General features: G+C 35.5%; 1 protein-coding gene across 16 annotated transcripts in view; it reads left to right on the forward strand.

The window, feature by feature from the left end:
* Positions 1-11,469, forward strand: part of SYNE1 (spectrin repeat containing nuclear envelope protein 1) — a gene marked incomplete at its 5' end in the record, with an annotated part of 301,642 nt that overhangs the window by 80,269 nt on the left and 209,904 nt on the right. For 15 of the 16 annotated variants that reach the window (XM_083830445.1, XM_083830446.1, XM_083830461.1 and 12 more), the window contains 5 exons: positions 2,462-2,574; positions 3,133-3,301; positions 7,105-7,201; positions 8,603-8,805; positions 10,408-10,572. In XM_083830445.1, coding sequence (XP_083686571.1) covers positions 2,462-2,574; positions 3,133-3,301; positions 7,105-7,201; positions 8,603-8,805; positions 10,408-10,572 — 747 coding nt within the window. Of the gene's footprint in view, positions 1-1,926; positions 2,031-2,461; positions 2,575-3,132; positions 3,302-7,104; positions 7,202-8,602; positions 8,806-10,407; positions 10,573-11,469 lie in introns of those variants that run through there. The other variant, XM_083830448.1, reaches the window with a different exon arrangement.

The following is an 11,469-nucleotide window of genomic DNA, read 5'->3' on the forward strand; positions in this document are numbered from 1 at the left end:
ACAACTTAGTCTGTTTCAAGGAACTTTTCCCATGAGAATGAAATGGGGAAAACTTCAACATAAACATGTATAATTACATCAGCTCCTGGAGCTTTTTTATCACTCAAATTTGTATTGATGAATCCTGGTATGCTACTGGGTAGTACCAGAAATACATTAGCCTATTTTTTTACTTTTTTTTTCAGTCACTGTTCTTCAGGAGGTTTTGGGGTTTTGTTTGTTATGCCTTTGTTCAGAAAACGTCACCTTCTCTGTATCTCTCTGTCATCTGACATTGCTTATTTTAGTGAACTTTATGGCTTATAACCATTTGGAAGCTAATACAAAAGGTATCAGCTTACTTGGACAAACTTTCAAGGAATTATGCAAGCGTTTATTTCTTCTCAGAAAGAGTAGTTAGGCATTGGAATGGGTTGCCCAGGGAAGTGGAGCATCACTGGCCCGTGGGGGTGTTCAAGCAAAGGTTGGACCTGGTGCTTAGGGACATGGTTTAGTGGGTGACATTGGTAGTAGACTGATGGTTGTACCAGATGATCTTGAAGATCTTTTCCAACCTTCATGATTCTATGTTGTGGGTCATTTTGCAGAGCAGGATTTCTCTTGATGTGTAAAAGTTTTCTTGGACTTCCAGTTGATTTTGGATGAAACTGATGGGTTTTATTTTCACTTACGAGTGCATGTTAGGGGCATTCCTCTTTGTCTGACAAGGTCTCCAATGCAGCTAGATGAGATGCATGTTCCAAGTCAGTCCTCTACATGAGAGTAAGTTAGCTACAGGATAGCCTCAGTGGAGTTTTCCTCATGGTAAAATCAGTGCATCACCTGCATCTGAGAAAGTCTGATTCACTTTGTTTCACAATGAGGTTTTGACTGAAGTAGAAAACAGTGAAAACATAGATGGGTTGATGGGAATTACGGGACCATTTGGTGATCTGAGCAAGCAGATAGGATCAATACACGAGTGTTGTGGTTTAACCCGGCCAGCAGCTAAACACCACACAGCCGTTCGCTCCCCCCTCCCTCTCTGGGATGGGGGAGAGAAATGGGAAAGTGAAGCCTGTGAGTTGAGATAAAGACAGTTTATTAAGAAAGGAAAAGAATAATAATAATAATAGTACTACTACTACTAATAATAGTACTACTAATAATAATGTGTATGAAACAAGTGATGCACAATGCAATTGCTCACCACCCGCTGACCAATGCCCAGCCTATCCCCAAGCAGCCAGCGCCCCCACCCCGGGTAGCCACCCCTATATATTGTTTAGCATGATGTCAGATGGTATGGAATATCCCTTTGGCCAGTTTGGTTCAGCTGTCCTGGGTCTGTCCCCTCCCAGCTCCTGCTGCACCCCCAGCCTGCTCGCTGGCAGGACAGAGCGAGAAGCCGAAAAGTCCTTGGCCTGGTGTAAGCACTGCTCTGCAACAATTAAAACATCAGCATGTTATCAGCGCTCTTCTCATCCTAATCCAAAACATAGCACCCTACCAGCTACTAAGAGGAAAATTAACTCTGTCCTAACTGAAACCAGGACAACAAGCCTGCACTTTGTTCCCATGGTAGAGAAGGGGGCAACTTTTTATGATTACCTTTTGCTAATAGGCTTCTGAGCACTTTGTGCCAAGAGCTGCCTGTTTGCAGAAAAATATCCACTGCTTTGTGTCCTCTCAGCCACTGGGGACTTTACGTGTTATTGTTATGGTATCTCTTCAAAGACTACTGCCAGTCATTCATTTTAATATGTAATCTCCAGGAAACCGTTTGAAGCGGTGTTGCTTAGTTACAGTTGAAATGTGCTCTGCTGTAAGGTTTCTGCTGGTACAATCCTTATCACAGGAATACTGGTCGGGTACCACATTCTGCATTCATTTGTGTAATATAGAGAGAACAATCCTGAAATCCTTTGATGCTGAGGGAATGAGAAGTTCACTAAATACTGAATATGTACTTACATAAGGAGCTCTGGATCTTCTGCCGGTATATAAAGGAGTAGGTTAGTTGCTGAATATTTGAATCGTACTTAATAAAGGTTAGTATCTGCTATAAAGATGTAAACAGTAAATTTAGCAGGATTATACAGTAGTGGTATTAGTGTATTTTCATGCTGCATTTCAGGCATTATTTAATACAGTTAAGAGTTCTTGTTTTGTTAAATCATTGCAGTGTATTCTCTGTTTTAAAATCTTCCTCAATTGTCAGACATAGCTTTAACAGAGCATTTAATAAGGGTGTTTCCTATGTAAATGTTCACGCTGATGTAAATGCTTTTATGGTAGGCATAACCTTGCATGCAAATCTAAGAGCATGATCAAATAGTTAACTACATTGAGTCATTGGTGCAGGCTTCAAATTGTGCTTATTAGGTAGCCTACTGTGAGCCTTCTCTTTCTCCCTCTCTCCCTCTTCCCCTCCACCCCTTCTTCTCTCACTCTCAATCTTGCTCTCTCTCCTTAAAAACAGGATCTACTTAAAAATATAGAAGGTCACAAAAAGACATTCCATGAGATCCACAGAGCCAGGTCTGTTAATGGAGTACCTGTTCCACCTGACCAATTAGAGGATATGGCAGACAGGTAAGGCTTTCAATCTGAAATGAAAACCCTCTGTGAATGAAAGGAGACCTGTTTGCTTTTTAACCTGTTCACATAAAAATTGCTGTCTAATTATGTTTCTTAGTGGAAAGCATGAAAAAAATGGAAAGGAAAACCCTCTCAGAATATAAATAAAAATACACTGAAAAGCTTGGTGCATTGATGATTGATGAGAATTAACAGAAGCTAAGTGTTTTGAAAGGGAATACTTTTTTTTTTTTCTTTTTTTAATTGATCCTGTTATTACTTGCCCCTGGAAGAGATGTTATGTAACAGCAATCAGGATGAATATAAGAAAAAAAGAAAAATGACTTTGCAAAACTTAGTAATAAATGTAAACTGATGATTTCTATGAATAAATATGATTATAATTCATTTGCTATTCAAAAGCAGCTATCAGAATGATCGTCATATATAATTAAATGTTAGTAGACTCTGAATTAGGTGAAAAATATCTGAACTGTAAGTGAAGCTTTCAGTCTGCCTTGGAAGAAAAAAAAATTATTGATGTATTTTACTACAGTATGATTCATTTTCCAGGTTTAATTTTGTTGTCTCTTCATCTGAGCTCCATCTGTTGAAAATGGAGTTTCTGGAACTGAAGTACCGTCTACTGTCACTCTTAGTCCTTGCAGAATCAAAGTTAAAATCATGGATTATCAAATATGGAAGGCGAGAGTCAGTGGAACTACTTCTTCAAAATTATATTGTAAGTTGGGGTTGTCTTCTTTTTTTTTTTTATATTTGAAATAGTCTCATCAAAGATTGTTTGAATTTAATAATAATAATAATAATAGTTTAAAAAAAAAAAAAAGAAATGAGACTTGCCAGTCATCAACTTTGACTGCATTTATTATGAATATCTTTTCAGACGTGTATCTGTCATCCCCTGGAGAAGCCTTAATCAAAATGCTAAAAATGAAAATCATGCATTTTACATCATCTCCTCAAAACCAGAAATAATGTCCCAACTGCTGTCTGACCATCCAGCTTACCAAGCATATAAGGAACTTCCAAATCCTATATTTTAACTTTAAATAAAAATTTAAGAGAACTTAATTTCATCTAATTTTACAACAACATAAATGCACTTTATTGTGCCTACATATGAATTTACTGCAGCATTGAGGAGGTTCTCGGAGTGAAGTCTTTCACATTACAATTATTCTTAATGTCCTCCAAATGAAGAAAAAATAATAATTTGTCTCTGTATTCGTTGAATGTATTATACTGGAAGTGGAGTCATTCTATTCTTTCAAGTAACAGTTTTTCCACTTCTGCTCTACATTAGTATATTAAACCCATTACTTTATTTCTGTTCTGGAAAGAGATTGCTCCAGCTCTGCATCATTCATATATCTTGTTAAGAAACAAAGGCTATTGACTTACAAGTGCTCATTGATACGATCCCTTTGTTACAAATTAATTTGCATTATCAAATGGCTGGTAAGATGGTGCCACCACTTGCACTTTTACATAGGGTATGAGGGATTCTTTCAAAAGCAGGTCTGGAATAAATACTTTTCCCCTTCTATCTAATACATATGAGGAAAATTGCACAGAAAAATTCAGTTTGGAAAGAATTCATACAGTTATAGAAGCTTTCAGAGCCACGATACTGTAGAGAAAGTTACTGGTGCCCACATAGCCTGCCAGTTTTTATTGTACTGGAAACAAACTTGAAATTTAAATTTCCTCTTACAGTGTGAGAACTGAAGGCTATTCATACTTTTCCCTAAATTTAAGCTCTAGCAGTTAGAGACACAAAAAATTCAGGGGCTAACCCTTGTTTCAGAAAAACAGTAAAATATTCAGATGATCATTTACAATAACATAGTTTGCTAGAATGATGTGCAAGAGCTAGGTGTTAATTGTCCATATGTATGCTTTGTAAGGTTGTCTCAAAGACCGCTAAAGGGTGTCAAGGGAAATAATGAGGGAGTGGATAGCTTAACTTTTGGATTAATATTTTATATCACTTTCTTATTTTTAGCTTTAAAATAAATATTAAGTGGTGAATTTTTATGTCATTTTGTGATTAGCTCAATTATTCCTGTGCTTTCAGACCACTAATTCTGAGTTGGTCAATAGGGAAAAGAAAATGCTTCCTTGCATCATTTATGAAACTATCACATCAAAATGAGGAAACTGGGACAAGAAGATAGAGCTCAGTTTCATTCCTGATAGCCTTCGGTTCTGTTTGCTTCCGTGTGTCCTATGATGGAAAAAGACTATTTGCTTTGGCTTAACTGAGAGCAAGTTTCTAGGAGCAAAAGCTGAGTATTACTCTTTGATTTAAATAGAAATCTTAATTAGGAAAGCCATAGTCAGTGCCTTCAGTGACTATGTTAGTAGACAATCAAAAAATAAGTATGTTGTCTGTCAAAGCAGACTGAGCAATGTTGGCATTCTAGGAGCATGCATATTTAGGATTTAGATATAACATATACCTGGAAAATATTTATGTTCTGTACCTTAAAAATAAAAGTGTACATTGCTACTCTAACCCGTCTTCTTTTCACCTGTGTGTCATATACCAGAAGTAAAGTTCAGCATAGACTGTACACCATCAACTTGAAGAATATATTGTACCAAAGTGTCAGCTGCAGTGGAAATACTGGATACAGCTATCCGTGGACTTAAACCCGTCACACTATTTTTTTGGCATAGGTTTATTAGAATGTTTGTAGCACCAGATGCTGTATGGATTTGGGAAAAGCTGCATATTTTCTTTAAGGGATCTTGTCAGATGGGAGAAATTATTACTTGGCAAAACACATATATTTAATTTTTGAATATATTTGGAATTGCTCTTGGGATTAGTATAGCATAAATAATTTGGTAGCATCCTTTACTTTCTCATATGAAGCATAGCTTTTGGTTCAGGGTAAAATGTCTGTGCATATGGATTTAGCAAAAGTGAAAATTCAGGAATTTGTCAAATAATTTGTGGTAAAGCATGCAATTCTTTATATTTGACAGATTTTTTAATTTATATATATATATATTTTAGTAGAGAAAAAAATCTGTCTTTTCTTGACTTCTAGTTTCCTTGGTTATAAACATATTTTAAATTTACTTGCTAGATAACTGTGGTGATTTGACACAGCAACTGTAAAAGGTTTTAAAATAGAAGATTTTTAGATACATCTTGTCTGGTGTGTTTATTTTTAAAACTGTTTATCATATTTATATTATGTGGGCTGATGAATACAAGATCTAATTCTTCTCTTCAAAGTACATTGACCTTGGAAATTTTTTCATTGATCGTTAAAACTTTGGCCTCACTTGAGAGCTGGTATTACCAAAATTATAGTAGTACACATAGAAGTTTGCCTATTCTGACATACCAAATCTTGTATACACGTATTAGAGATGTGTTTGCCTTAATGGTAGATCTATATGTAACTAGAGACACAGCAGGTAGTATAGGTTATAGAACCATTCAAAAACTCTAGATAAGTACATTAGGTAAGGCAATGTAAAAACCTTATAAAAAGTAATGCAAGATACAATATATCTTTGTATCAAAAGATACATTTGCACAATATAGATATATATTTATACAGAGCATTTAAATAAAGTGACATTTCTGAAAGACATTAAAAAAAAAGCCATTTGGCAGAAATAAAGAGGCATAACTTTGTGACCAAAATATTTCCATATAAATTATTAATTGCTCTGTAACACATTACATGTTGGAAACACCACTCACAAAGGAAAAGAACTGTTTTGCACTTTGGAAAAGTGTTTTGCCTTTTTTTTTTTTTTCCGCTTTGGAAACATATATTTCTTTAACTATATTTTTACCATTTGCAAAGAAGGTAAAAGAAAACAAGGATCAGTCAAAAGTATTTCATCTCTTGAACTGAAATCTGTGTTTCTGTAAAGGACTAATACAGAAACCGTTTTTAATGTTTAACTAGATTTGATTTTTGTAGTAACCTTCTTATAGGGAGGAAATTTTTCATTAATTAAAATGATTCCACTGATCACGTAATGTTTATTTCTTCACTTTCTGTATATTCATAGAATATACAGAAAGGTTAGGGTTGGAAGGGACTTCAAAGACCATCTAGTTCCAACCCTCCTGCCATAGGCAGGGATGCCACCCACTAGATCAGGTTGCTCAGGGCCTCATCTAACCGGGTCTTTAACACCTCCAGGGATGGGGCATTCTCAGATTCTCTGGGTAACCTGTTCCAGTGCCTCACCATCCTCTGTTTGAAATATTCAATGTAACATATGCTAGGACTTTCAGCAAGTGATCAACTAGCAGATTAACAAACATATTAAATATTCTTTCCATATGCAAAGTAAAGAAACTGAAGTTTGAGGGGATACTCTGCTGTACCATTAATTTTAAAAAATGAAATTTATATACTATTTTATAAATTAATAGAGGAATAATGAAGTTAAAAGATGTCATTGCTGTCCCGGTGTGATTTCAGGGAACATATTTTTAATATCTATCTTTATTTTCTCTGTGTAATTATTTTTTTTTTCTTTCAGTCTGTTATTGAAAATAGTAAGTTCTTTGAGCAATATGAAGTTACATACCAGATCTTGAAAAGAGCAGCTGAAATGTATGCCAAAGCAAATGGCTCAGGTAAATGCCTATGTTTCTGTTGTTGTGGGGATGCCATTTTAATCTCTTCAGACATAAATATCTTCTAAAAATATAGCCTAATATTTGTTTCTTCAATGCATAGAGCTGTATAGCGGCTGCAGTTCACCAGAGAGGCTACAGCCTCTTGTAGCAATTTTGCATTTTCTCTAGCACGAGGCCAGCTGGTAGAGAGCTGCTTTTCAACTTTCTGAATGTCCAGAAGGGCATTGTCATGTTCAGACTTCCTACTGGGAGAAGTCCATGGTCCATCCTAACTTATAGATTCTTTGAATATTGTTGATCTGAGCCCAGTAGTGTGCCAGAGAACCAATTATCAATAGGGAAAGTCACATTCTGGTGCCTGGGGACACTCCCTGGCAAGGCTTCATTTACTAGAAAAACACAGCCAGAGAGCTGATCCCAAAGTTGTCACAGTAGCAAAAGTATCCCCTGATTTAAGAAGATTCTTCATCAATTGTGAAGTTATAAGGGGAACCCAAATGATAGCTCAAGCATGGGTGTACATGAGAAAAATGTGTAGCTGATTGAACCAATACCTCCTGTAATTTCTGAACAGCACTGCTTGGTTCAGTGAGAATGTATAAGGGCAATATTTGACCTAGGTAGACATGATATTGCTTTAGTCTCTGCTGTGATAATAGCACAGTAACATCTGTGGAAGATTGCTGCAGCTGTTAAAATGGTTAGCATATTTGCAGAGAAAATGAATATCTTTGTTGTTGTGAAATTTAAAATTGATGGTGATACTCAAATTTTACTGACAGGATATTCTTGCAAAGAATAAAAAATAATAGATTTACTCAATGGTATTAAAAATCCAGTAGCAAATTATGTGTATTCTGTGAAGTCTCAGGATTTACATGGATTCTTTTTCTTATCTCTGTTTTTCCTTCTGGAATAAGGACATGTATCTTTCTTGCAGTGAAGAAAATATTAAAAAGTGAATGGCAAAAATTAGCAGCATTTTGTTTTAAAGTCAGTAGAAAGAAGTTCAATTTCATTCAGTAGTTTTGTATACAGGAATAATTTGTTTTTACATTACACATCTCTACTACTTTATTTTTAAATTAATTTTCTCTCTTGATTTCTTTTACTGCAGATTAGAAATGAACATCAAAATGAATATGCAGTGTTTCTATTCAAATATGGCACTCATTTTATGTACTTTCCTCTGTCTTTGATTCACATGGTTAATTTTTCAGTAATAAATTTTGTACTAAAAATTGGGCTATCAACTGAACATATTTGTATAAGCCTTCTGAAACAGCAGTTTTGGTAAAATATAATTCCCTGATGAGAATGGATAAGTGTAGTATAAAATTAAGCTTCACAGAAGCTTAATAATAAACTTAAATAATTGATTTCATTCCTGTATGTCAGTGGAAGAAGTTGAGAATGTGATGAAATTCATGAATGAAACAACAGCACAGTGGAGGAACCTCTCGGTAGAGGTGAGAAGTGTAAGAAGCATGTTGGAAGAAGTAATTGCTAATTGGGACAGATACAGCAGCACTGTGGCAGGTCTGCAAGCCTGGTTGGAGGATGCCGAAAAAATGCTTAATCAGCCTGAACATTCTAAAAAGGTATGAACTAATACCATCTATATTTGTCTATTTTGTAAATTATGAAATATGTTATATACTTTTGCATTTCCTTAGGTTGTTTTAAAAAATGTCATACAAGAGAGAGAGAGGTTCAGGCTGGAACTTTTTAGTGGATTCATTGATAGATTCAAGGACTTGAGTAGTTTGCTCCATCTTCTCATTCCTTCTTGACCTCTAATAAGGCTGACCAGGACAGTTCTCCTGTCTCCTAATAAGGAGAACTGGACAGTGCCAGATTCAGTAGATTTGCTTAGTTTTGCCTGTATTCACAAAGGACAGTCTTGGCACAAAGCAAAGGCTATGCTCTGCAACATATAGAAGATTCAAACTGCACATTTAGCTTACTAAAGAACGATGGTTATTCACTGATACATCAGTACAGAGTATCTGTACTCATTAACTGATCTCAGCTTTGAGAATTTAAAACACTGTTGTTCTACTCTTTCTTCAACAATTTTAAGCAGTATATATCCATTTAAAATTTTCTCTTTGGTTGTATCAAAAATGTAATTGTATCAGAAATGTTTTTACATGTAGATAAGTTCTGACAAATATAACTGTAAAGTTTAAGAACTGTAGCTCCAAAACTTCAGATGACTGGCATTACAGTTGGACAGGGCTTTTTCACATCTGACCCTAAGCAAGGGATGGCATAGCACTGTCACTGTCAGATAAGCAGTCTTGGAAATCTAGATCGAGAGCCAGTAACAAAATGAGTCAGACCCTCTTCCTTGGTCTTGAGGACCAAGTGGCATGGTTCAGCTTGCACGTTTGCGGCTACTGTATTTCTCCACCTAAAGAAAGTGCCCTCTTTGATTCAGACTGTTTGGAACAGTACTTGCCCTGTGCTCTCCACTGAATTGCATACTGTTTGGGAGAAGGGCAGCTGGCAGAAGCCAAAGCCATATGAGAGAACATGTTAAATAATGTGGACAATCATGGGACAGTGATTGAGTACTGTTTAGTTTGCTGGTATAGCTGTGACCATAGTGCCTGGAGATACTTGCCTTAAGTAACTCCCATCCTTAGATAACAGCCCATTCTCTTGCAGAGCAAAAAGGAAGGGGAGAAGGGACGAAGCTGGTCTTTGTCTTCTCTGCCAATTTATGTTATGTGTACCTTCCTACAAGATGTACAATGGGTGGGCTATTTAGGCTGTCTTAGTGGGGTGGGGGAAAGAAATCAGTCACAGCTATCCTTTTCACTTAAGCTCTCACCTTCTCTGAGATAGGAGGAAACAGTAGTGAAGAATCAATTTTCTCAGATCAGAAATTTTATTCTAACAGTGTTTTTAGTTACTGACCAAATCCTTTCTCTTAAGGAGGAATTCCATTAGTTCAACTGAAGCTACTCACCACAGTAAAATGAGCTATGAGTAAACTAGTAGCAATTTTTAATGTAGTAGGCTGTCTTCAAACAGTTCAAAATTCTATTATGGCATATCCAATATAAAGTGTTTTAGAGAATGATTGTTCAAAATGTTTTATCAAACCATTAACGGGTGGCTAAAATTTAGTTTAATGGTTTAAGGTAAATGTTATCTGCAAAGGTTTAAGAATGTGCATCCATTTTTTTCTTCAGGATTTTTTCCGGCACTTACCTCATTGGATCCAACAGCATACAGCCATGAATGATGCTGGTAATTTTCTGATTGAAACATGTGATGAGGCCATTTCCAGAGACCTTAAACAGCAACTTCTGTTACTAAATGGAAGATGGAGAGAGTTGTTTATGCAAGTTAAACAAGTATGTGGTTTTGCTGGTTTTATGTTTAAATTTTTACTTTGTAATTTCCATGCCAGTAAGACAGATTTGCCCCACTAGCAGGACTATACAACAGCTTACTAATGTGCCTAACTTTTCGTAATTATTTAAATATGAAATTAAACCCTGCCAGTAGTTTAATGCTATTGGGGCATTTGTCTTGTTTATCTTTTGGGTTATAATTTTTTTTCTTTTTTTGTAGACATTTTCAGCTGGTATAGCCTGTATTTTTTCTTTACTGTCATAATACGGTGATTGTTATTCATGCATAACTTCTACTTTCTTTTAAGAAAATGATCGGTTTTACATAGCCATTGTTATTGCAAGCTCTGTAAAACTAAATAGGGAAAATGTTGAAAGTGCATATTTTTATTACCCTTTAATGGAAGTTGTGTTCAATCACTGTACTACAACCATAAGCAGGTGCAATGCAAATTAGTTAGCTAAATGTTTTCCCCAAATCAGTCAGACATTAGTTCCATCTCATGAACCAGGAGGTACTTATAGCAAATTTAAAAACTAAAACTAAAACTAAAAATACAGATCTGTCTCATGAAAGAGATTCAACTGTTTGGAAAATAAATGTTTTTATGTTCTTATTAAAAGACACAAGAGAAGATAAAATTATGCACAAGTGTTTCACACCTTATAAACACAATTGGAAATATTTTTGCTTATTGTCGATATACATCTCATGGTATTTTTCCCTTTCAGCAGCCTTCAGTTGGCAGTTGCCTGTTTGAAGACATTGAATCTGCTTTTTTAATTGGCATGATTAGTTCCATTGCAATCAAGTTAAATGGAAAAGCAGATTATGAGTGCACACTTTTTTTTTATTGTAACTTTTACAAACTAGAATGTTGTCAAGTTTTATTTGCT

This window comes from Anser anser (assembly GCF_964211835.1).
Source record: "Anser anser genome assembly, chromosome: 3".
Classification (NCBI taxonomy): domain Eukaryota; kingdom Metazoa; phylum Chordata; class Aves; order Anseriformes; family Anatidae; genus Anser; species Anser anser.